Source organism: Symphodus melops, assembly GCF_947650265.1.
Source record: "Symphodus melops genome assembly, chromosome: 8".
Lineage (NCBI taxonomy): Eukaryota > Metazoa > Chordata > Actinopteri > Labriformes > Labridae > Symphodus > Symphodus melops.
In genome coordinates, this window is record NC_136698.1 from 19,745,753 (window position 1) to 19,773,324 (window position 27,572).

The 27,572-nt window shown below is 40.9% G+C and overlaps 1 protein-coding gene across 3 annotated transcripts; it reads left to right on the plus strand.

Moving 5' to 3' along the window:
* The first annotated feature begins 698 nt into the window (after positions 1–698).
* LOC306828696 (transcription initiation factor TFIID subunit 4-like) lies at positions 699–27,572 on the plus strand. 3 transcript variants are annotated; one of them, XM_079351261.1, is made up of 16 exons: positions 699–841; positions 2,101–2,580; positions 5,208–5,329; positions 5,434–5,541; positions 6,894–7,022; positions 11,818–11,940; positions 12,626–12,715; positions 15,082–15,228; positions 16,541–16,664; positions 17,833–17,911; positions 18,016–18,176; positions 18,361–18,491; positions 18,989–19,114; positions 19,219–19,275; positions 22,280–22,387; positions 27,124–27,572. In XM_079351261.1, exons 1-16 carry the CDS (start codon positions 724–726, stop codon positions 27,247–27,249), a joined length of 2,229 nt encoding a protein of 742 aa, XP_079207387.1. In that variant the 5' UTR covers positions 699–723; the 3' UTR covers positions 27,250–27,572. The 3 variants fall into 3 exon arrangements, with proteins under 3 accessions (XP_079207387.1, XP_079207388.1, XP_079207389.1); XM_079351262.1 differs by having other exon boundaries at positions 15,082–15,210; XM_079351263.1 differs by lacking the exons at positions 17,833–17,911; positions 18,016–18,176.

Genomic DNA, 27,572 nt, shown 5'->3' on the forward strand with positions numbered 1-27,572 from the left:
ATGAGCTGGAGGCAGACCTGTAAACGTTCTGTCTGTTCTGTAGTTTTCATTGAAATCATTTTGAGAATGGCTTATTTTCATAGACTTCACCTTATTATCCCCAAAAGTTTGGGTGTTGTTTAAATTGTGAATTATAACAGGATCTGGTGATGTGCAAAACATTAAAAACCAAATGTTGGATTTTAAATAGCACAAAGATAGAATATCAAATGTTTAAACTGAGAAATGTCATTGGGAGAACGAAAATGCCAAAACTCTAATGACTCTGATGTGACATGTTGAAAATAAGTTGAGAGACTGTAAAGTGTTTTGAGATGACACTTCTTATGAATTGACGCGATTCAAATAAAAAAAATAATTAATTGATTAATTAGTCATTTCACAGGAGGGAAGTTTAATTGAGGTTTCAATCAATTAATCGAGCTTTATTCATCGAGCACCTTTCATAGAAAGAAAATGTAATTCAAAGTGTTTCACTGCCACTGACAATTAGACACTAATGCGCACAAGTAGAATATATAGAAACAATAAACGGTATAGAGTATTAAAAAAAAAGTTAAAACGTTTTTTAAAAATGAGTTATGTATTTAATAAAAAATAGTAATTAAACGGTGCTCCTCGGCATTGTAATCACACGAAAGAATCTCACTGATGATAAATACGTAGTGTATCATCTTTTTTTCTGCAGACAAATGACGTTAAATATGCCTTCGTAGTTTGAACATGGAGAAGTCTAATTTACTCTGGTCCTTAAATGCAGCACTGGTGAGAACGTTTAGGTTGTTGCACGCGACGTCGTGGCTACGCTGCACGCGCGCTGTCTTAAAACCACCTTCAGCAGGTAAGTTAGTCATTTCGGTGTTTGTAGTTAAGAGCAGCCGGTTTGTACGGTTAAAGTCAGGATGCAGATGAAGCCACATTGGCGGAAAAAGATCACCTCAGTTAACTTTTCATTGAACAGGTCACCTTACCCTGAACTCCGTGTTAAAACAGATAATCACATCGCGCCTTTTGTCAGTGATGAGATAAACTCTGTGAAACTTGATGTTTTCACCGAACAGTTTTATGCTAGACTTTAAACTGAATCTGCAAACATTAGCTTTAACTTACAAGTAGAAAAAAACACGAAACAAGCCCAGAGGAATCAAGTGTTGGAGCACTTTGCTTGCTAACTTGATCTGCTAGCTTCTCTCCTCAAACATAACTAAACGGATAAATGAAAGAAATAGTGACCTGTTCGGTACAACTTTACACAACTGTGAATAAAGAAACACAACTGCGTTAAACTTGTACCTGCTGTCATTGTTGCCAATGAGACAGACCGACATCTTTTTCTTGAATATTCACTTTTTATTTTATTTTTATTTCAATTTGTTTTTAATTTAAATAGGGTTCTGTTAGGAAATATGAAATGAGGTTAAATCCAAGCAGCAGCTCTGGTGTACAAATATGAAGTCAATGCAGAAGAGCACAAATACTTAAACTGGTGAAGTGTGTGGCTGCAGAAGCACAGGATTTCACATACACAGCCCATCCTGAAAGCCTGTTTTTACTGGACACATAAACATGATTACAGCCTGATTTAAAAAAAAAAATAAAAAAAAACTGATCATGTCTCTAGCACACACTCTACAGAGGCTGGATTTTTTTGGTAGCTTATCCATTTACATTTTATGAAGGATAATCCTTATCGACAAAAAGGCTGACCTGCTGAGTGCCATGTAAACGTTTGTCAAGAGGCATACGAGCTTCAACTCTCAGACTGTCGTTTGTAAGCGGCAACCTCACACACCACAGACAAAAAAAAACGGTTATTTGAGGCATAAATCATGTTTACAGCCTGGTATATAAAAACAAATGGGTCTGATTTCTGTCAGCATTTTTCGATCCAAATTTGATTTGATGAACAATGTGTGTTATTCATAGTGTGTTGTGTAGCCGACGTGAGTGAGAGGCGGGCACGATGTGCCTCAGCTCTCAGCCTGTCGTTAGGTTGACTAAAGGCCAGAGTGAGACAGAGACCATTATGAACATTATGAAGCACAAAAGGAATTATTATTTCTAGTTGCTCATGTTTGACGTCAAATTGTGTTTTCGCAGAAATAAATATGGCAACAAATAAACTAGAGTCCTGCGGCACAGCAGGTGATGGAGACAAACTCATTCAAACCAAGATGTTACCGCTCCAAGCCAAATGTGGACTCAACACTGTCATGCACCCCCAACCGGCTGCCTCATGTGTCTCAAAGGCTGACACGGTGTCCGCCCCACCCAAAGTCATCACCACCGGCAAGGGCCAACATCACATCCCTCCTACAGGTACAGCCGCAGGGCTTAAAACATCATCCTCCCCCTCTGTCATGGTGATAGCGAAGGTGGCCACCACGAGAGCAGTAAGTGCCATCAGCCAACCACAGGTCATGAAAACAGCTGTGAGCCAGGGGGCTTCAATAAACCAGGCCACGAACCTCGGACGGACAGTGGTGATCACCGTTCCACGGGCTGCCTCTCCGCAGACAGTCGCTGTGTCTCCTCGGCTGCCGTCACCTCAACTCCCAGCAAATATCCAGATACCACCAGGTGAGCTGCACACTCCAGTACGCTTTATAGCAGGGCCGCTGGAAGTTATTTTGAACAGGGGGTGCTGTGAAAATCTTTTGTTCTTTTTTGGACAAAAAAACTAGGAGCCTATTTAGAATACATGTATAATATAAACATTTAAATGTTTAAACATTAATAAATGGATTAAGATTCACCCCCTCATCGTCTTACACCCGTCAGTGAACACAGCCAGGGCCACACACATACACACATCAGTTCTCAGAGGAATATATGCACTATCACTTAAACTTCACAATAACACTTTAACAATGCAACAGGTTTGATCAGCGGTCATCAACCGGAGTCACTGCACCGACATTTATGTCACACACCATTATTAGCTCCAAAATCCTTTCACACACAGCACAAAGAAATCATCTCAGACTACTTAAGCATGTTATTGAATAGCTCTCCACATCCATTACGCAAACACACGCACTAAATATAAAAAAAAATTCTCCATCTCCAAACTTTTCATGCAAACCACAAGGAAACAATCTCTGACTATTTACACAATTCTCCAAATCCATTACACACAGAACACACGATCAAAATAACACTTTCAATCCCCACCACCTTGCAAAAACACTATAGTGTGACGTTACACTGCAGAAGTATGAAGGTGAGCGGCGGCACCGTGATCTGACTTTGAGCTGCAGACACGGTGCCCTGGTTACAGGTGTCCAAATGTCCAGGTGCGCTCTGGAGTCATGTAAATACAGTCTTAATGAGGGGACGGATGTCCAGGGGGTTTATGATGTCTTGTGTGGGCATGCATCACTTAAAGGTTTGCGAGTCTTTTCTGGGTCATGGTGCTGCGTACCTGTATCTTCAAAAGACGCAAGGCTGAGAACGTGCGCTCAGGTGAGGCCACAGAGATGGGCAGGCACAGATGTAACTCAATCAGTTTTTCTGTCTATGAAAACATGGCTCTTGTTTGTTACTGGAGCTTTGTCAAACATGATGCTACATCTTGAACTGTGACACTCGTAGACCGATCGTGGAGCGAGCGGGGAACCTTTTTACTTCACTCGGTGTCTGCAACCACGAGCCTGCCTGACGTTGACAACGTTATTTCCGTCAACTTCTGTTGATTAGGCCTAAAAATAATTAAAGCAAAATAAAGCAAAAATACATACGTCGTAGCCTACGTGTGTCAAAATCTTTTCCCAGAAGATTCAAAGGAATTTATAAATTGTGCAAAAATATTTTAAATACATTTTTTTAAAATCCCCCACTCGCCACTAGGGGGTGCTGCAGCATCCCCACTTCCCGCGGCCATGCTTTACAGTCCTGCTGGGTGCTGTCTCATATTTATATATTTAGATTGAAAGTTTTAGAATCAGAATCAGCTTTATTGGCCAGCTGTGTTTGACACAAAAGGAATTTATCTGTGCTCTCTCTGTACAATGTAAACATTAAATATTAACAATTAACTAAAAATATAAATTATTAAGTAATTAAAGACTACGGCCCCGGATAAGCGGCAGAAAATGGATGAATGGATGGAATTAAAGTCTGATACGTACAAGAGTGAAAAAGATAATAGTGCAGTGGTGAGTAGTGCAAAAGGATGATGAAGTAAAGACGATGTAGTTGTCTTTACAGTTTTTACATTATAGAGTGTGCGTAGATGATCATTTAAATTAAATATATGTACATTCACAGTGACAGTTTAATTCCAGAGTTTCACAGCAGTAGGTCTGACACTCTTTGACTGTTCAGCGTTCATCAGAGTGACAGTCTGAGGAAAAATACTGTTGTGTTGGCGTACAGTGATCTCTAACGCCTGCTGGAGGGGAGGAGCTTGAACAGTTTGTCCTGAAGTCCACTATCACATCCACAGTCTTGAGTGGGTTCAGCTCCAGAGGGTTCTGACTGCACTAGAGAGCCTGCTGTTCTACCTCTCTTCTGTAGGCAGAATCGTCACCGTCCTGAATCAGAGAGATGACGGTGGTGTTGTCTTTACACGCACGCACGAACACACTGGGGCGCCAGCCACCACCAGCGGTGGGCCCATATTACATTTTTCCGATGAACTGTCTTCTGTGTTGCTAACGTTTCTTTCGGCTGTTTTTTATTCCGTCTGTAACTTCCCTCGCTATATCCCTTACGACATGATTGGCTGTTCGACTTCTTTTTCTTCTTCTCTTCAATGTCAGATGGCAACTAGCATTTGATGGGCAGTGATCCTGCTGCTCTGGAACTTAGGTTTCATAACAAAACCTATTTACCTAAAGATATTTTTAAGTGTCAATGGCCAATTTTTATTCGTATCGGAAGCTGTTGGATTTAGTTGAAACAAATGACTTTCACTGCAAAGTTTACAGTTTACTTTACTGCTGAATCCACTGTCTCATTTGAATTGTTAAGAAGTAAAGCTCCAGGCTTGTTGGGCTATGAACCGTGAACCGTTTGCCCGTAACAAGGATGCATTGTGAGCTACATTTAAAGGAGCCGTGAAAATACGACACCCTGTGAAGTGCAGCTGTGACCACGTTTCTCCTCCATGGGATGCAGCGCCTATAGAGACAGCGCCTGATGTTTCATACCTTTGCTATTCTGTGATTTATCATTATTTTGTTGTGATTTGTGCTTATTCTCAGGTATGATGTTGATCCGCAGTGACAGTGGTCAGCTGATGCTGGTATCCCAGCAGGCTTTGGCACAGGCTCAACAGGGACCAAGAGGTGTCAGTGGCCATGTGACTAGACTGTACGCCCCACAGGTGTGTTTGTGTGATGCTTTAATTAGATGCAACACTGAAGTTGCAGACAACAGTGTATTCTGGTGCTCCCATTGTCTTTAAAAGCTGTCATGTGTGGGATTCAGGTACCTGCATCAGCTGGAAACAAGAGTAATGAGAAAGTGACGGTGATCAGGATGGCAGCTCCTTCGACCTTCCAGCAGGCATCGGTCCAGAAGACGACGGTAGTAAAGGTACAAGAACTGACCTAACTTTAACAGTCAGTGACACCTGGACATGTTGGGGATGATTGTTGGTGATGTTGAGGCAAAACAAAGAAAAGCCTAAATGCATAAAGCAACAACTTGGGATTTCATTAAGTTCTTGTCTCTATGTTAATTAGACAAGTCACAGAGGTGTGTTCATGCAAATTGAATTCCTTGTCCAAAGTGCTCTCACCCTACACGTATACCAGGCACGAAACTTCTCTTGAAAGTGGACTAAAAGTACAGTTGTAGTGTGACCAGAATGGAAACACCAACACACGACTTGTCCTTGACACAATGCGATTGAGCTCAAACTGACTCATGTAAAGTTAAAGTATCACTGGTTAATCAGTCCTCAAACACGTCCCAGCAAGTATCTTCACATAGGTGTGATTTTTGCTTCCACTGCTTCCTCCCCAATCATGAGAAAAGTCCGTCCTCTCCTCCTTTTACCTTCTCCATCAAACAGGCCGTTTGGAGGTTTTCCCTTCATGACATCACAAAGGGCAGTAGTCCCTCCCCCAGGTGGGTGACACTCCCACAGCTTGGTGTTTGTTCTCCCCTTTTGAAGCTGTAAACAATTAGATCATATTCCATCTTACTGGTTAAATTGATGTTATTGTTACGAATCTGAGCAACTGTTTTGATCTCATAGCTTCTCGAATGACAAGAAAATACATAGACAATGAATACTAAAAACCTGTGTGCCAAATGTACCACAAAATGAGTTTAAAAACATATTAAAGGTCCCATATTCTAATATTTCTGGTTATATATACTCTGTAGTGTGTTTTCCAGGTGTCTTGTTCATGTTTAGAAACATCTACATGCTTAGACTCAAAGTCTTAGCACATAGATGCAACATGTTTTCTCCTATGTCCTCCTGTTAGAAGTATCAATAGCCCCTCATTGAAAATGTGTGGAGTGACATCACAAGACAAAGACAACATTGATCTAAGGACCATTAGCTTGTTGTAGCGAGCACAAGCTCCCAGTCTCACTGACTGTCGCATCCCCAATATGGTAAAAGGGGCGGGACGTATCTGAGACCAAAGCCAAACGACTGACGAATTACGAGAGAGCAGATCGGCCGACCAATCAGATCAGACTTGGCACACGTGGGGATCCTTGGGGAAATCTGAGCATTAGAAACATGAGAGCGCCTGTATGGAACAGCAGCTTTTTTTGAACATTACAACAACAGCCTGGTTGGCGGTGACCGGCTGGTCTGGACATAAAGCCGATTTTAGTGCTGATTAAAATCACTCGCACACACAAGCTGTTTCAGGCCGTGCACAAGGCAACACACACTAACTAATAAAGTGAATTGTGTTGTTCAGGTGATTGGTGTAGCTCCTAAACCAGCTGTTGTCCAGTCCACCGGTGTTGTGTCAGAGCAGGGTAGCCGGCCTCGCATTAATGAAGTCATCACAGAAACCCAGAAGGAGCCATCGGTCACGTATTCTCAGGTGAGTCCCCGGCAAGTTCTTGTGGTAATGTTATATTACACTTGTGACGTACAGCGTGGGATAATATGATATATGAAGTATAAAAACCCTTACAAACGCATCAATACACAGATATAAGATCAGTGGGCCTCATTCACTAACAGCGTATGCACAAATCTGTTCTTAAGCCTTTCGTACAAACGTTCGCAGCAAAGATCTGAGATTCAATATGTTTTTACTTGAATTTCTTCTCACTCTGTGAAGAAAAATAGAACTTCCTTGGACCCGGCGTACGCACAAATGATTGACCAACATACAGAACAGTCTCTAGATGCATGACGTAAAAAATGTGTTCCGTAAAAAACAAGCTAGATGTGCACTTTTCAAAAAATAAAGGGAACACTTAAACAACACTCAACACGTGAATAAATTTGATTTCCATTTATAATTTTTGTGTGATTTTGTTGTCGGCACATTCAACTATGTAAAGAACAAAGTATTTGATAAAAGTACTTCACTCGTTCAGATTTATTTTTTTGAGCAGTGTATATATGTTTGATAGACAAGAATCAGAAACAGTAATTTACTAACGCATTGATTAAATAACCATGAAATGTTTGACTTTTTATCCTTTAATGTGAAACTCTATCGTCGACCACTCCTACTAATACTGCTATGAAATATCACATCTGTTGCCAAAACCAGCTGATTAACTGGAGCCTATTTAAGAGCATGAAGGAAACATCAGTTATTGTGATTTATGTTTAAAGAGCGCATCAGACCATCACAGCATGTGAAGAGTGTGACGAGCGATTGCAACTATGCCATTCAGTGTAACGGCCTTTAAGCCCTCAGACACACCGTTTTTGTTTCGTTTAGTTTTTTCTGCTTTTTTGAGCGATCTCTGAAAAACTTCTACTGTCTCCACATCGCCGCTCTCGTCCTGATACTCCAATCGGATGTCCTTATATGGAGAGATGGGGACAGTATTGCTGATAGCACGTGCTTCTGATTCACTAACATACGCAAGGTGGTGAGAACAAAATCACGCACGTGTCATGAATGTGATAGTGTTTTTGCGTATGCACAGAGTAAGAATATTTCCTCGCACATCTTAGCATATATGAATGCTGTTTTGGCTTTGTCTGACCTCCCGTCGTGCTCGATTTGATCAGTGGTAAATTGATTCATTGTGCTTGGGCGTCCGGCAAAAATAGAAGCCTGGCATATCAGCTGGCAGGGCTCCAGACTAACTTTTCTCACCACCGTCCCAGAACCGAAACAATTTGAACCGTCCCAAAAAACGAAAATTTTCTTATCTTCTGTAATTGTTAGGGCACAATGCAAAACATTAGAATGATAAGGAGATAAATATTTGATATACAACTGATTATCTGTGAACTGTTAAAACAGAATTAAGAAAAAATAAATGGAACACAAAGTATAGGAGAGATACAGGGCCAAAGTTAGCAACAATATAAAACACTTTAGCTTATGGATCATATAATTTTAGTAATTTGATTTTAGTTATAGTTATTCAAAAACGGAACAAAATGTGCCCCAGAACATCACAAAATGCCCTGATGTGTCTGAAGCTACTACCCCACCACTTGGTGACAGCTTTCACTGAGTCTGAGAGGCATGGGGAACTACCTATTTAAGAAATAAAGGCCAGCAAATATATTTTTTCAATTTTCCTGCTCTGATAAAATGATTGAATCTTTGACTTAAATCTGCGATCGATTCAACATAACATAATGCTTCTTCTATCAAATGTAATGTAGCAGATGTGTATGTGACATAAACAATTTGTTACTTCGGCCAGTAAAAAATGTGTTTGGCCGGTGAACTTTTTTTAATTACCAGTCACCTTCGCCGGTGACTCAAAAAGGACCCTGGGTTATTGTATGCAGAATTCTGGTGTATACAGTGGTTTTTACAGAAACATACATATTATCTGGTTAATAATATTTCTGTCCCCTAGGGGGAGGGCATGACAGAAAATAATTGAGAACCACTGACGTAGAGAGAGAGAGAGACTTTAGGTGTGTGTGCGCATCAGGCCACAGCACAGTTTGCACTAGTTAAGGTTCATCACAGATAAAACCTGCTCACATGTCACAAACAAAGAGTGTCTTGATTCAAACAATGTCATCTTCAGGTATTTTAGGGCCAGACATTATAACATGATCAAATGTTCCCAAACGAACATACGTGAACCTTTCCTTCAGCGCTGCTGTGTCTCCTTCTTTTACTAATAGACCTAAACTCAGTAAAACGGCTTTCAATATAAGTCTTGTAGTCTGTTCTTTTACGTGTCCTTACTGCCATAATCTAACTCTGTCACTCACTTTTTGTGCGCCATGAATCTGTGCCATCTCTGTGGACCGGAAGTAATTTGAGGACGCATTATAGCGCTGTTCCGCGGCTAAACCGCGGGACCTCTGTATGATCAGGCCGCAAGTGCAACTGAGCAAATAAGACAAAACAAATACCTCTCCTTCAATCTCTTGAAAAGGTACATTCTGTGTCACCTCTCTCTTTTTGTTCAGCCTGATTGCTTATTAACGTAGTACAAAAGCAACTTGTGCGCTCTTTTCTCCCCGCTGAGAACTAGTTCAAAGTGCCCATTTATTTTAAATTTCTTCTCATAACATTGCCTTTACGTTTGTAGACGACTAACTAAAAGAGACCACAACAATGTAACATTGAAATCGTCTAAATTAACGTCTAGTACAAAGTTAATCACGGCCAACAGTGCCCGGCTGGCTTAAGTTAATGTTTCTTAGCTAGCTTATAATCAATTTCCTACTGTAACGTAACTTGATCATGGAATGAATGATTATTAAAAAACAAAAAAAAACATGTCCTTACCTCGGAGTCGGGGTTTGTAACGTTAGACCTACTTAGGTCTGATGAAGTTAATGTAGATGATGTGATGATGATATATAGACCGGCACTGCAGCAGGAAAACTTGAGAATGTTCATATTTATTAGGTCTCGCACACAGTAACCAAAATATACATATTATATAGCGCGAGGATATGCGCTGAGTCAGCTGGTGGTGTAGTATCTCATTTACGGTACTTAGCGGAAGTTTTGACAAAGGCCCGTCCCGGCGGGGTCCTGGGGGAGATTTCAATCCAATCCAATCCACTTTATTTATATAGCACATTTAAACAACAAAGAAATGTCTACAAAGTGCTGTACATATGATAATAAAAACAATCAAGACGATTCCATAAATAAAACGATAAAATCAATAAAAGATGTAGTAAAATAAGTAAAAGACACAGAGGATCACAAAACTCACGCATTTCAGTTTGTCCCAAATACATTTTCTAACGTCCCCCAACGTTACGCTGTTAGTCTCGAGCCCTGTCATCTGTGGAGGATTCCAGTGTGACAAAGCTGAGAGCGGAGCCAGTGGGAGCGCACACATTGAATAATGTAAAAACCAACTTTGCTGCCATAACAGATTGGTCTGTTGTATTTTGTGTCATTTGTCAGCTCAATCTGGTGCAATGTATCTCCACACTAGAGCTGCAGCTATCGAATATTTTAGTAATCGAGTATTCTATCGAATATCCCGTCGATTAATCGAGTAATCGAATAAATCATACTTTTGCTTAATTAAGGTTTAACTCGTCTTGGGTCGTCCCTACAAACCTGCTTCTTTGCAGTTACCATGGAAACGCCTGCTTGTTACAGCCAACCACCTCTGCTCTACAGCTGCTGATGATGCTCACCATATTACTGACAGGGTCCCAAATTCACTTTCTGATTCACTGGTCAAGGTGGCAGGTAGATGAAAAATACAGGCCAAACACGTTTTAATGGCTGAAATAGTGTTTTGTGTAGCCTACACATCTGTTACAGTACATTTAATTGAGAAAGCATTATGTTCTGTTGAATCAATCACAGAATCAATCATTATGTCAGATCAGGAGATTGAGAAACTTTAAATATATATTTGCTAAATTATTATTCCACAAACAAGTTCTGTCTTGATTTAGCTTTGAAGACATTAGACATTTCATATAATCAGCCTGTATATTGTTATCTCTGTCTGCTTCTGCAGCGCGTGCATTCAGCGCGCTCACAGACTACAGAGACCATAGACATACGTCTATGACAGAGACTGTGAGAGGACGTTGCTATCGTTGTTAGCTGCAAACACGGAGAGAGTGAACGGCGAAAAGCCGACCGTTTGACCGGATCACGTGTTCCCGACTGGGTCGTTTGGATCACGGATCAACTGTGTGCTGACTAAAAGTTAAAAGGGGCACGCCGCGCTTGCGCGTGTGCGTGTTAGCGCTGAAGTGTGTAAGAGAGAGATTAAACGTGTTTTATACTCATACCAAAGTTTTGATGACGCAAAAAAAACTTAACGAAGCCTCGAGGCAGCGAAAATTCCTCAATGAATTTTTGTAATCAAATTATTCGAGGAATCGTTTCAGCTCTACTCCACACATTAAGATGAATGTATGTGGTACTTGGTCCTGACAATAAAGTCGACTTAACTTTCCTCTGGAGTAACGTATTCTAGTTGAACTGTGGTGTTTGACATGTCGTCAAGGTGAGCTGTTTTTCCTTCGCATGCAAAGCGAATGTAAATTATTTCAGACTTTTCAATACATTTTTCATGTTTTCAAGATGACACAAGACAACTAACAATCATAAATAGAGTCCAGATGAACCACTTGGGTTGTTAAAACGTCATGACCAAGTACAACCAGAGGGACAAACAAAATTACGCTAACCTTTATTTATTTATATATATATAAAATGAGTGATTGCTGACATTTACCAACAGGAGACCTTGGAGAGTGTCAAGAAGTGCAAGAACTTCCTGGTAACGCTGATCAAGCTGGCCTCCAGTGACTCCAGGTCTGCCAACATGGCGAATAACGTCAAAGGACTGGTCCGCAGTCTGCTGGTAGGTTTATTTATTTTCATCCTCATCATCACAGGAACGAGCTTGACTCAGTTCAGACGAACAATCATGAAGTTTTGATGACGTTTTTCAACTTTATTCAAACATTGTTGAAAGATTTTTGAACTCGTGAAAACACAACTTGTTGCAGAACTCTGCTTAACATTGTTTAATGTATTTTCTGCTGTAGTCTCCTTTTTACTCTTCAATCTGAAACCTCCTAACTTGTATAAATACTGCTGCTGGTTTAGGTTGAATGAAAACAATTTGAAAGAGCAAAATCTATGAACAGAAATATTTTTATTGAAACAAAAAACAATCTTAATTACAAGTAACTTAAAATAAGCTAATGAGAGTAGTTCCCACATGGACTGACCAGGTATCGTATTCACAATATTACTGGGAAACTGCCAATGGGATGCAAGAACAAAGAAAATATTGGACAGATGACAGTAAATATTCTGAACATATTGAGCTTCCTCTAAAAACTACAGGTGGATGTTTGACTCGAGCAGAGGGAATGAAATGATCTAGATGACACTTTAGACACGACACAACGATCATCACATGTTTTCTGTTTTCACTCTATTTAGTTTTCTCAGTTTTGAACAGACGATTCGATGCAACATAAAAAGTGTTGTGTTGAACTGTCTTGAAGTGTTTGTACATTTTCTATGTCCCGCTGCAGGAAGGGAGGCTAGAAGCAGAGGAGTTCACAGAACAGCTGTATAAAGAGTTAAAGACGACTCCTCAGCCCTGCCTGGTGCCTTTTCTTAAGGTGAAACGAGCTTTAAATATGACACACTAACATGAGGCGTCCTTTCATGATGTAAGATCCTGTAAGAGTCAAAGTTCCTGTGATCTGTGTCCAGATCAGGTGAGTCGTGTACAACGTATAAAACATCCAGTGTCACCTCCGCTGACTCTGATACTGTATAATATCATCTCTTGCCTTAGCTACCACTAAGCTTTACTCCATGAGTCCTAGTGTGTTTACATGGACTTGAGTATCCCGATTGTGAGCCGTATCCCGGTTTTGATCATATTCGGGATATGACGTGTACATTCTCACAGAGAAAGCTAGTTATTTATATCCCTGTATACATGATCAATAATAGTATCCCGGTTTCTGATTACTGATCTTATTTGCGCAGGTGCACATGTTTGTTTTTGTTTTTTTTCACAACACAACACTGCGGACATTTAGAAATATAAAAGACATGAAAACTGTGGCTTATACATAAAAAATATAATTCTAACAAAAATATCACTTTAATTTACCCATTTATGAATCCATAATAAACAAAAAGTCCCAAACAAATAAAATCATCTATGAAAGTTCAGTTTAAATTGACTTTTTAGTCCACAGAAAAAGAAGGAAGACGTCCACTAACGCAGCCCTTGGCTCATCCAAAACAAACTCAGTCCGGCCGTATTTATTTTGCCCGCGTGCTCTCTATGTAAGCCTACCTTTAATTATATTTTGTGTTTTATTAGTGAAATATAAAAGTTATTTCTCGCTCCAGAATAAGACGCTCTCGTTGGCGCCGTCATGTTTGTTTTGCGTGTACGTCACTTGGCTGAGTCTGCGCCTGCGCAGGTGTTGGCAGCTGTCAGAAACCGAGGCAAGGTGTGTTCATGCTGCCGTATCCTGTTTCATAGTTCTCCAGGTAGCATACCAGGTTTCTCAGAACCTGGGTTACTGCAGTATCCCGGGTTCTGAAATCGGGATATGATCTCTACATGCACAAATACAAAAAGGGGATACTTAAAACCCCAATCATAACTGAGATACTCCGGGAAGTCCATTTTAACACACTCATAGAAGGAATGTACATGACAGCACAGTGGGCGGAGTCATTCATTTCATTTGACCTTTATTTATTCTCGAGAAATCATTGAGGTAAAGCTCTCATTTACAATGATGCAGAGAGTACAATTAGACAAATAAAAGACTAATACATAGAATATAAAATCAGAATGATGCGCAGCAAAGCAGACAACTACAGTTAATAACATTTACACTCATGAGCTCAGTAGTTTGTGATCATGTTTTTAAATTGGGTAAGACAGATCTTCAGCTGGTTTAAAGTTTTTATAGAAACTTTTTGATTTGTAACGTTACGTGAAATAATGATGCCTCGGCATCTGTGGAGAGCGTGATGGAGGCTACAGCTCAAGAAAAGAAGCTGCTCCTCATTAGTCCTGCTTTTAATGGTGTGATGCCTCTCTCCAGATGGTAGAGTGACACAGGGTGCATTTGGATTGTCCCTCCTATCTACTTTCACGATCCACTTTACCTTAACCCCGTGAAAACGTCACGGGGTTAAGGAAAGGTGTTAGGAGAATTCATAGAATTTCACTAGGTGATGTGATAATGTGATGGCGGCGGAGGTTAGTGACGTGAGTCTGCCGTGGTGGAACTACAGTTTTTAGCAAATAGACTACAAAAATCTCATCTAAAAATGTTTCCCCTGTGCCTTCTTACCGTTGAAATATAGTTTGTCCAAATATTTAAGTTATTTCCACGTCCCTTCATAAAGAGAAAGTGTCTGACATAACGGTTCCTGTCCAAATTACTGCAATAGTAAAACAAGTTCAGAGCAGTAGTGGTTGTCACATTAGAAATGAACAGGACGAGGACAGTTTGTCAGGCGTTTGAACCGAGCTAGCTTAAACTTAAAGAAAGCCGTGCTACATACAAACTAGTGACACCGAGCGTTGACCAAATTAAACGCAGTAAATCAATCCCTAAAATAAGGAGAAGTGAAGCCTTCGATTCTTTTTCACATAGATAACTGATTTACTCTTTCAGAATAAAAGGTTTGGACCTCCAGAATTCAGATCAAGTGGAAAATGAAAACACATCATATTCACTTCAAACTGTTTAATAAGATTTTACTTATCATCAGTAGATTGTAAAAAAAAAAAAGTGTCTTTGTATTTTATAACCAAAACTATCGGTGTTATGAGCATACATTGTTGCCCGTAGTTGCACTCACATTAAGTTTTCCTTCTCTTGTATCTGTGTGTCAAATAACACCAAACGGTTCATAAAAGCTTGTAGGCCTCAAGCTTTGTGTTTGAATGGATATCTGCCGATGACTAACGGTCATCCACTTGTGTTCTTCTCATTATTTCCAGAAAAGTCTCCCTGCAGTGCGTCGGCTCACTGCAGACCCCCAGTTATTTATCCACCAGGCTTCGACTTACACCCGCAACCCTAACCCTCAGTCTTCCAACCTGAAGCAGTCCACTGACACTGAAAAAAACATCAATAACAGCCAGCAGGTAGAGACGATATGTGTGAGCGTTAGTGCATGTGCACGAGATAAACACTCCAAAGGCAACCTTGCCATTTATGTAAACGCATGAAGTGATTCAAGGTAAGGCCAATCTGTATACTGCCTAAGTACACTTAACCCCTTCAGTCCAGTTCTTTGGACTGGTGTGAGTGCTCCGACCCGTGCTCAAGCTCGGTACACTTCCTTGTCCCTGACACGCTTGGAACAGATGTGCTTTGACACAGATCATGCACGAGAGCAAGCACGCGAGTACATAACGAGTACAGCCTTCAGTGTGGAGTGTTTGTCTCTGACTAACATGACTCTAAATAATTCGCAAAGTAGCTGTCATGTTCTCCATGCTGTTTTCTGATGTGCAGACTCCACCGCGCATCCCTTTTTATATTATTTTTTGGCCCGCCTGTCTTGTAAACAGAGCTTGCTTCATAATAACATAAAGCCAAGCGTGTGTTGTACTATGACGTCATGTACGGAACAACTACAACATTTTAAAACCAGTGGAAGGTTCTAAATGAGCTTATTTGCCTTATTTTATAGTTGTTTGTGTATTTAGTAGGGGTGGGACTGGATTAAAAAATGTTAACTATTTGATCAGGGCTTTCTAATTAATGAATCGAAATTAATCGCATTTTATGTGCATCACAATATTTGCCCTAAAAAGCAACACTTCTCAATCTAAATGAATTTTGGTGGGTGAATGAATGAATGCAATGCATGCAATTTTAATTGCTTCTCAGTTTCATAGAGCTGTTGGCGTTTGTTTGAAATGTTTTTTCTGCACAGCAGCTGGAAACCCCTTATCTTCTACCAATAGTAATGGTTTACAGTCCAGAGCAATCAATTTACTAATTTTGGTCCTGAAGACAGTTATTTGGTCGTTTAGGCTTCAAGCGCTTCTTGTTTGTACTTGTGGCTAAGCTAGCGTGAAGCTAGCACAAAGCTAGTGATAAGCTAACTATGATAAAATGTGTTAAAAGAATTTAACGTATGATTTTCTTATAATTAATTAATTGTAATTAACGCATTAAAGTCCCACTCCTAGTATTTAGTGTTTTTGGTTCCTTTCCCCAGAAACCATAGTCGACATTCATCTTGTGTTGAACCTTATTGTAGACCAAGTTAATTGTACTTGGCAGCCCTGCATAGCTTAAATGTGTTTAACATATATGTTGTCAAAAGGACGAGATGTACTGGAGGAGCAGAAATGTTGAGTCAGGGATTTCTGAATCACTAAAGGGTGTACACAGTCCATGAAGGAGCAGTGCTTAATGACTGCCCTTCAAATGTATGTTAAACAGCAACTTGGCGGTGTGACAATGAGACCAGGGCTGAACACATTACCCCAGTCAAGAAATTTGTTATTGAAGAACAGCAGGCCAGTCTTCAAACAGACAGTGGTCCCGTCAGAAAAGCATTATAAAGGTAATTATTGTGCTTATTAAAAGTTTACTATCAATGAGAATGTGTGAATACTATTCACTGGTGTTAGTCCTGAGAAATACAACATGTGACATATCTGGCTGGTGCAGCAATTGGTCATGATGCTTGCTTGGTAAAATATGTAAGTGAGATATTTGAACTAGAGTCATTTGAAAGTATGCTGCAGTCAGGGGTAAGTTTAATGTTGCCATTATCTTGCGTTACTGCACTTAAAGATAGATATGATGAGTGGAGTTGGGAAGGGTAAATAAATGACAAGTCAGTGCCCCAGCTAGGCCCGCCCACTCCAAAGAGTCTGGACACGCCCCTGACTACAGTCTTCTGCATGTTACATGATAGTGAAGTTAAAGTGTTCTGTACTAACAACATCACCGCCTCTCTGCTTAAAGGTAACATATTCTGACCTTTTTATGGTTCATATATCTGATTTATGTGTCTAATAAAGTCTGCTCACAATCACTAATGTTAAAAAAAGTCTGTTTTCATGTACTGCTGCTCCATGAGTATCCGCCACGATCAGGGTCCCCCACGTGATCTGATCTGATTGGTCAGCCAATCTGCTCTCTCGTAATTGGTCACTCGTTCAGCATTGCCCTCTGAGATGTCCCGCCCCTTTTACCATATTGGGAATGCAGAGTGTTGCTCTGAGCGGAGCGGCATGAGCTTGTGCTTGCTACGACGAGCCAATGGGACATGGTCGCAATGTGATGTCACACTTCAATTTTCAACGAGGGGGGGCTATGGGTCGAGCGTTTCATGCAGCTACTGCTAACAGCACGAATCAGGAGGAGATGCGTTTCTGTCGACTGTTTTTGCAAACAGATGTGCACGTTTAAGACGCCTATAAAACACACTTAAGAGCATATAAAACCAGTAAAAGGCAGAATATGGGACCTTTAAACGCTTTTAAACACACTAACATCAGTTTTCACATCACAGCGTGGCTTGAAATAACCAGGACTGTTTGATCAGATGGAAGAGGATAACTTGTTCAGCTACAGATGTTAACACATCACTGAGTGAAGGGCCCTTTTAAGTAGTGATCGTCATTCACAAGTTAAACACAGTGGAATTATACAAACAGAACAAAATGCATCCACTCTGACAGAGAAATGCTTCAACCTGATGGACTTGTTTCTCACTTTCATAGAAGCCTTTTCAGTGAAGCAACCGTTCGATCAACCTCACCGTAACAAATTTGCATTCAAGGACAGTTCAGGATCTTACAAGTACGTATTGATGAGTTCTTTTAGATTTAACATGAAGTGTTCCCTTCTGTATATAAGCTGCTTGAGCTGCACAAATCTCGTTATTCGTGCGTTGGGTCTTCCAGAGAAGATGACGACATTAATGATGTGGCCTCCATGGCTGGAGTCAACCTGAGGGAGGAGAATGCAAAGATCTTGACCTCCATGGTTGGCTCTGTTGTGAAGTCATGCCAGGATCAGCCCTTCCTGTCTCCTAAGCCCGTTCTCTGTCGAATCCTTCACAGAGGTACAACATCACACCTACTCGACATAAAACTAACACACTGCTGCAGGAGCTGGGGATCAAACCCCTCAGTTTAGTTCTAGTTAATGTTTCTTAAAGTTCATTTCTTTAACGTGACCTCAGGTCGTGTCTTTGTGTTTGAATCTTACTGAAACACTGAAGTCAGGTTTTGTCTTTGCCTTGTTAGGACTTGCACTGGGAGTGACTGACGTTGGACCAGACGTGGTGTCTCTGGTTTCTCATGCTACACAGGAGTGTCTCCGTGGGCTGCTGGAGAAACTCACTCTGATGGCAGAACATCGCAAACCAGCGCTGAAGGTACAGCCGTTTGACCCTTACCCAAAGATTGGAAAGGAATGTAACATGCTCAATATCATATTGAACTGTTCCGTACTGCCTTTACATGCGTTTGTTTATTTTAGGTACAAGCTTTTCGGCAAAGTATTTCTCTGAATAGGTTCTATATGTGTCAGTGTTAGTGGTTAAAGCGTGTAAATGTTATGGACACACTAATAGGCTGATCCAAACACTTGGTATTAGAACAACATCCAATAAGAGAGCAGCCTGTAATCATTGTATCATAACAGGGTGTCTGTGTGTATTTTTATTTTCAAAGAGCAACAGTCATGTTGTTGCAGTCTTTTACTTTCTCTCCATGATTTCTGACTTCACCCACTATCCTATTTCTACAACAAAGGCATAGACAAAAAATACTTTTTTTATTTCTGATAAATGTAAAAAAAAATATATAATATGATAATATACCTAATATAATGCTAGGGGAAACACTGGCCCTTGTGTTTGTGTGACAACAGGAGGACTCATGGCACACCAAAGTGAGCGATGTGCGCTCGCAGCTTCGCTTCCTGGAGGAGGTGGAGAGTTTGAAGAAGATGAGGAAAGAAGAAGAGGAGAGAGAGAGACTTCTGCGTTTGGCCAGAGTAAGACAGGCTGGACTATTAATAGTTTTGTAGATATAATTAATACCATTCACGAACATGAAATACTGCTCATTAAGTCAAGAACTGGCTGTTTGTGATCATAGATTCGCTCTCACTCTGAGGATCCGCTGCAGCAGCAGTTAAAACAAAGAGCCAAAGAGGTGAGTGCATGTGTTTCATTCTGGCCCAAAACTTGACCCTCGCCTCTCACACACCGTCTTTTTAAGAAGGGCGTCGCCCAAAAACAGACCAAAAAACTGTTCATTGATGAAAGCCCTCATCTCGAAATTTAATAGAAAAGGTATTTTAAAATCAAAGAGTAATGATGATAAGGCAGTATGTGGACTCTGGAAATGACACATTTGTTGTTACTCAGTTCAGTTAAAAACACTTTATTTGTCCTCGGGGGGCTTTTCAAAGGCACACAGAGCAGTAAATAAACGACTTTGAGCGTTTTCAAACCAGTTACTCTAAGATCCAAAGTTTGTGTGTTACTACAGTGCACATAGCTCGAGAAGGTGAGGTGGAGGGACTGTTCGAGGTTCAAGGTTCTTTATTGTCAATTCCAAAATATGTCAGACATACAGGGAAATCGAAATTACGTTTCCCCCCTCCCCACGGTGCAATGTAGATAAAAAAAGGTACGGTAAATTAAATAAAACAAGGTAAAAAAGATAAATAATATTTACATTAATAAACCTAAATGTGCAAAAAGTACAAAGTTAAATAAAATGGATTATAAACCAAGATTATAAGAAAAGTGAAACTTGTGCATCCGTGCAATGTGCAATAAGTGAACAGGGTTCTGTTTCAATGTTCAAACAGGAGGAGGTTCCAATGTTCAGTGTTCATGGGGGCAGAGGGGAGGGAAGAGAGTTCAGCTTCCTGACAGCTTGGTGGAAGAAGCTGTTTCTCAGTCTGGTAGAGCTGGCCCGCAGGCTGCGGTACCGTCTCCCCGATGGCAGGAGGCTGAAGAGGCTGTGTGAGGGGTGGGTGGGGTCACTCACAATGCGGGTTGCTTTGCGGGTGAGGCGGGTGCCGTAGAGGTCCAGAAGAGAGGGGAGCGGGACACCGATGATCCCTTCAGCCGCCTTCACTGTGCAGAACTGGTTTGGTGACTTTAACCCTGCGTCTGTAAGCTGGCTTTAGCATTATACTGATGTGGTCAGAGTGGCCAATGTGGGGGAGGGGTGAAGCCTTGTAAGCACCTTTTAACAGATGTGTAAATCATGTCTAAGGTGTTACCTTCTCTTGTGGGGAAGTTCAGTTGTTGGTGGAAGTGGGGTAAAACCGTCTTGAGATTTGCCTGGTTAAAATCCCCCGCGATGATGAAAAATCCGTCTGGGTGGGCTGTCTGTTGCTCGCTGATGGCGTTGTAAAGTTCCCAAAGTGCGTCGACTCTATCCGCGTTGTTGTTAGTGGGGGGGGTATACACAACGACGAGCAGGGTCGCTGTAATCTCCCTCGGTTGATAGAAAGGACGGCACTTTACGATCATAAACTCCGCCAGCGGTGAACAGTGTTTACATACCACAGCTGCATCCAGACACCAAGCATCCCTGATGTAGACACAGACTCCACAACCTTTCTTCTTTCCTCCTTTAATAAGGAGGGGTTGTAGGTATCACTGCTTAAACTCGGGGTATTTTTTTTGTTCCTCTGGTTGGGACAGATGTTGACCCATGCTGTTCAGTCGCTCATTAAGTGTTCATGCTAATTTCTCCTTTAGTAATTCATCTGAGTAAGTTATGGGGGAGGAGTAGGGTTTGGCAGATGAAAGGCTGTGTTTAAGGAGGTGGTAACACCACCCAGGGCTCGATTCTCTTCCTTGACGTCTGTTCAGCTCCCAACCAACACACTGCCAAATTCTCCTCAGCACTTTTACACGCACTGCAACCCCCACACACACTCTCGAGCTTTGCATCACTTGCATTTATTTTCTTCTTCTTTTTTTTTTTGTCTGGTGCTAGTTGCAAGTGATATTGGTAAATGTTGTCACTCCTTTTATTCTGTAGTACTCTGTCCATCTGAGTGTACCAGTTTCAACCATCTAGACTGTACACTCAGATGGACAGAGCAACAGACTCCTGGGAGTGAAGTTGAAATATTTCGAGCTCCTTCTGCTAACTGGCTGCAGTGAAGATCATAAGTCCCGCCTCCTTAATGTTTATAGCTCAAACTATAAAGTTGAGATCTGAGTCTGCTCTGATGATTGGTTATAAATTGGGCTGCATTCATTTATTAGTCACATTAATCGTATGCTATTTTGTCCCTTCAGGCCCACTGTAGATAAGCCATGGCAGCGTCTCCATTTAGTTCCTGTGATTTAAAAACCGAGGGCTCAGGAGACTCATTAGCAGCAGCCGCCATGAAGCAACAGCTGTTACATGAGGGATGTAACTTCTCTCTCTCTCTCTCTCTCTCTCTCTCTCTCTCTCTCTCTCTCTCTCTCTCTCTCTCTCTCTCGATGTGATTCTGCGCTCTTGGTTTTGTTTGTTACTTTTGCTGCATCCTATCCTTCCACCTTTCCACAGGAATCGTGAGTGAAATTTTTTTTGTTTGTTTTACCTGATTCATGATTACGTACAGTCCCTGTGACCGTGGAATGATTTCATACTGATTGCGCTCAGAGCAGCCAGAAGAACGGACCTCTTCAGTGTTCCTGCGGAGCTGTGACGTCCTCGCGTTCGTCTGTTGTCTCTCGCACGCTCCCGCTTTTCCCCCACTCTCACTCCCTCTCTTGCTGTCTCTCATGCACGCAGAAATTTTATGAATAAATAAATGAATAAATAATAAAAACAGGTTGGAAATATAGGCTACTTGGTCGGCAAGAAATGTGCTAAAACGGCAGGTATCTTATATGTGGAGGAAGCACTGCGTTTATTTAACAAGCTAGACATTTAAACAGAATGTGATCTAAAACACTTACATGATGTCCAGTAATCAGTGAGTATGTTCTTCTTTTCTCTAAACTACTAACTGACTAAAAAAGATTCACACACAACACCTTCGACAGTGTCCCATCATCTCTCCATCTAGTTTAGCCGATCACATGACTGAGCAAATTTTCATCATTCAAAAAGGCCTCACCACTGCTCATTTGGGTGTAAGTCACATATTCACTCTTTACTGACCACACCACTAATCCTTTGTCTCTTTTTTCAGTTACAAAAGATAGAAGAAGCTCAGCTGCAGCAGAGAGAGGCAAATCTCACAGCCCTGGCTGCTATTGGGCCTCGCAAGAAGAGAACTCTGGAGCAGACTGAGAGCCAGGTTGGACTGTGGGGGGATGTTTTCTGTGCTTTTGTTGACATCAGTAACTTCCCTCATATGGGCCACATAAAAACCCTCCCAGGAGTGTCTAAATTATGAAATGGAAACTCCTGAAAGGCTTTTATTTTGAAATACCTGGAGTAAAACAAATTGCACAGACTAGTTTGGTAAAGGTCAATGTGTCGGCACAATAAGACAATCAAAACAGCAACATCACTGCATATGTCATGGTGTCAGAGCACTGAGTGTTCTCTTGTAGTTTAAGTACAGACCTTACATTTTCACAGAGCCTTTGAAGAACAAGACAATCCAGATGGGCATTTGTAACTTAAGTTTGTGCTCACACAGTTTTTTGTGTAATGGCACGCCCAATGGTCCAGATGATGTTTACCGTATCAAAATATGTAACTTGTCTGCTGTTGAAGAGGAAAACGGAGCAAGAATAACAAACCCTAAAGCCATTACTGTGCTGTGACAGTCTATTATCATGTGTTACTAGATCTGGGATGCAGTTATATCAGAGTTCATAAAATCACCATCAGTCTACAAGGCAACATCCAAGGGGCCGGTACACTATAGACCCAGTGTGCAGCAAGCAGAAGAGCATGGATTTGATGTATCATGAAGTAGTGCTACAACTCAGTGGCATCATGATGGCACAGTAAAGTCCAACTATAGTATATACTTACTACCTAATTGTTTTTTGAGATCAGCCTGTCTTGAAAGAAGCTAAATGACGGGGTCAAACTGACCGTGTGTGTAGCAGGGTTTAGCCTAGCTTTTGTTTCTCCACAATGATGCTGAGCTGACTATTGGCAAGTACCTCACACAATCCCACTTTTAAAGGTCCCACATTCTTCTGTTTCTGGTTTTATAAGCTCTGTAGTGTTTTTTTTGTTTTTTTCTGTCTTGTACATGTTTAGAAACATCTATGTGCAAAAATTCAGAGACCACAGAAACACGGCTTCTCCTACCTTCTCCTGTTAGCGTTAGAAATACAGGCAGATGAGAGAGCAGCAGTACATGAAAACAGACACTGTTTTGGAACATTAAGGATTGTGAACTTACTTTATTAGGCACGTAAATTAGAAATATGAACCCCAAAAAGTGCATAATATGGGACATAGGCATAGATTTGCGTATGGACATGTTAAGGTTAACGTGAAAAAGTCACCTCAAAGGGTTAAATCATTTACCACTTCGGCAACACCTTCCAAATACACGAACCGCTGAAACGTCTCCCAATCGATAATGAACACATTCTATATCCGGCAAGTTCTTCACAATAAAAGTTTAAAGTTTAAATGTCGATGACAGACTTTTATTGTGAAACAGTGATATCAGGAAATGGGGTATTTTCAACGCTAGCAGCTCAACACATCTTCGACGTCTGAAATACAAATGCAGGAGAGAAACCTTTAGACTGAGTTAGAAGCTAAAACGTCCTGAGAAGGTAACCAGCAGAAACCTCTATGATTGTGAGAACTGTGTGATTCTAAACTAAAATAAGTAAACACTTTTTTTGTTTATAAGTGAGATGAAGAGACTGCCAGTATTTTCTTTAAAAGTTTAAGTAAACTCCCAGTACAAAATGATACATTATTTAAATACTTAGAATACTGTAAACCCTGATTTCATGTCCCCACCAAAGTCAAAATCAAACCTACACCACTGATATGGGACCTTTTAAAAAAGGAGCTATCCCTCTAAGGCTGGTTACTATAAGGGTTGTTAAGGCTGGTCTCTGTAGAAACACAGGATACATTCAGCTGGCCACAGCTCGATGAGTCTGTTAGTTTAGCTCATTGAGTCTCTTAATTCTCTGTGGTTAAGTCCCGGACCTGCAGGCTGTAGGTTTAGAGATAAGCACGCTGTTAACTACGTACACTTTCCATTGCTTTGAACTCCATTACCCAGCAGAGCCGACTGCCTGCCTACTCTTTCTCTTTTATCTGGGAGCCACGGGGCATCCTTTACCTCGGCTGCACAGCACACACTGATGACAGGAACTATGGAGGAGTAATGGCTGGAGTGGTTTAAAGTGGTAGCTGCTTTCTACACTGTTATCATTCGAATGCCCTTCCCTTCTTTTGTCACTGCACATGCTCACCGTCTGTTGGGACAATTTTGCGATCCAACACTGAAAGAAAAAGAGAGAGAAAAACGAGACAGAATCTCAGTTTTGTATTATCACATTTATTAGTACAAACAGACAAAGGTGGATATGATGTACAGTATGCACTTGGGTAAAAAGCTGATGGTTTAGATCAGTGGTTCTCAAACTTTTTACAGTGAGTACCACCTGAGAAAATATCGAGCTCTCCAAGTACCACCATTATGACCAACTTGAACATACAGTAGTGAAGGTTCATGGTATTAGTTATGGACAGTTTACAAAAGAGGCATGCTTACTCTGAATATGAGGATTATTTATTGGTAACTGTTGCCAGCTACAGCCACACTGTACACGTACACAACAGTGCATCATAACAGGCACTTAAATTCATCCTAACAAGGTGTGGCGCCTCTTTATCTCTCATACACACAGCAAGTGAGACCATAAAGAATAACAGCTGTATTTCATTCTCACACACACACACACACACACACACACACACACACACACACACACACATTCATACATACAGTAGGCTGGTAGAACCATAAGTGTTCTGTTTCTTTTTTAAAAATCTTCTAATCTAGGTCACAGATAATCCAAATTCCAAAGTGTTTTTTTTAGTAACAAAGATATAAAACATAAAACATATGTGAATGAACATTCATATTAGAAAAGTCAGTGCCGTGGATGTAACACAGGACTGCATTGTGGACTTGGACTGCTTCAGCTCGTCCCGCTTTCTTAGAAAAAAGTCCAAAGGTTTATCTTTCATCGCTGTGTGTTTGGTTAAAAGGTGCCGTTTGAGGTGCGATGGTTTCATTGATTCATTGCTGAGGACTTCACCACATACCACACACTGGGGCCTCGGCTCTTCTTCGGTCCCACGCCAACTAAATCCAAGTTTGAGGTAACTGGAGTCATATTTCCTGACCGCTTTGCGCCGCTTGGTGCTGGTGGGTGCTGTGGACGCTTCACCGGCACCTCTCGAGTAGCCGCTAGCACTTATGCTAGTTCCACTGTTGTCATCTTCTTCGTTTTCAAGGCGGCTGCCTGAAAGATTCTCCTCCTGAATTGCAGTCCTCTTAGTAATAGTTCCAGTTTGAAGCCACGATTGCAGTGTTCTTGAACCACTCATATTTCCTCTCTACATTTTACCTGTTTATCTTTTCACACAGTTCAACTCATGACTTATCTGATAAGTCATGAGGAGACAATTATAAGCTAGGCTACTTGAGACATGATAAGTCTTATCATGTCTCAAGTAGCCTATGCACGGCGTAAGTGCATGAACCGGACTACGTAGCATGAACCGGGTGATGTAGCAGGCGGATATTGAGACAAAAATAATGGAAAGACATGCTTATTTTAAATATGAATTTAATATGTTTTATGTATTTTAATTTTAGGTCTTCTACTATTTTGCTAATATATATTTTCAAATTAATTTTATTTTCAAAAAATATTTATGACCTTCCTCCGCGTACCACTAGAGGGGAGCCACAGTTTGAGAATCAAGGGTTTAGATTAACAAAAGGTAGAAGTAGCACATGCCAATGTATGTCTGTTGCATTGAGAAAAAAGACAATTGAAAAGATCGATTACACAACTCGAGCTGAAAGGCGCTGAGATTATTGGGGAGATTCACTTAGAGGTTGGCGTTTACAAGAGCAAGAGAATGAAACTACGGTGAAAACATGAGCACCTTTCTCAAGTGCTGATGTTGAATCTGATGTATGGGACACACTTGAGATGGGATGTGATGATCCATTGGATGGTATACACATGAGGTTTGCCTTGATCTTGAGTGGCGTGAGAGGTTCTTTAAAGGTACACAAACAGATACTTACCTAGACTTAAAAAAGTCAGGGACTCAAATTATCAAATGGCTAAGAAACAACCATTCTTATACGTAAAGTAGGTCATGGGGGTTTATGGAAGATCGGTGGATCTCCCCCAGAAGATTTTGGACACCTAACATTCATTATCCTTCATTCTGATCCGTTTCTATGCACCAGTTTGTGCCTTTTCTGAAAAACAATTGTGATCTAATCTTTTCATTAATGTTCCAAGTGTTAGTCAGATACATGTTCACACAACAATGCATTCATTTTAATACTTATATAAACGTGGACTGGAGAGTTGTAATGTTTCGGGTCGGGATCATTTTTAATGACTTTGCACTCTGCAAAGAATTATTGTCCAAGTGTTTGGACGACCGCAGTGAACGCACCAAGTGTCTCCAGTGGCTCCGTGCAAGACAACAGAACTCCCGTTTTAAAAAGTTCCGATCCCGGCTTCATTTTTAAGACTGGAGGTTGCCACTTGGCGCAACCCTATATACCAGCGTTAAAACACTTAAACATGCGCTGTCAGGAAGTGCAGCCACCATCACCCCTCACTGCACACACCCTGTAATTTGCCCTGTGTATTGCAATTTCTTTTTTTGTTCCAGAACATTTTGTGATTGATAGCGATGTAGACCAGGCTGTCTGTGCTGTGAGAGTAGCAAGCAGCTCACTACAGATTTCACTCTGATTTCACTACAGATTGAGTGATAGTATTTGTCGTCATTTATGCATTTCTTTTATATGTGTGTGTGTGTGTGTGTGTGTGTTAGATGACGCTGCTGCCCAGACAGAACGTTCCCAGAGTGACTCGCGTCATGCTGAAGGATCTGTTGGTGTGTATGGAGCAGGACCACTTCCTCCGCAACTCTCTCACACTGTACAAGGCCATGCTCTGAGTTACCCACCAGCTCATCCTACCATTGATGACTGAACTGATGTACATTGACCAGATGTCTTTTGTTTATTATCACTTTGTATTCATTATTTTGCATGGAGATAGTAGTGCTTTTGTTTTCATTATAAAGATAAGAAAAGATTATACATGCCTCTCGGAAGACATTGCTGTTAACTGGAGAAATGAAAGGGGAAAAAAAGAAATGATTACCAGTTTTGCAAAAGTGAGGAAAATTCAGTTGAGTTCCAAGATGGATATTGAGTTTGTCATTATTTTCTTTGTTTGCTGTTTGACCGATTAAAAGGTGAAACTGTCACATCCTGA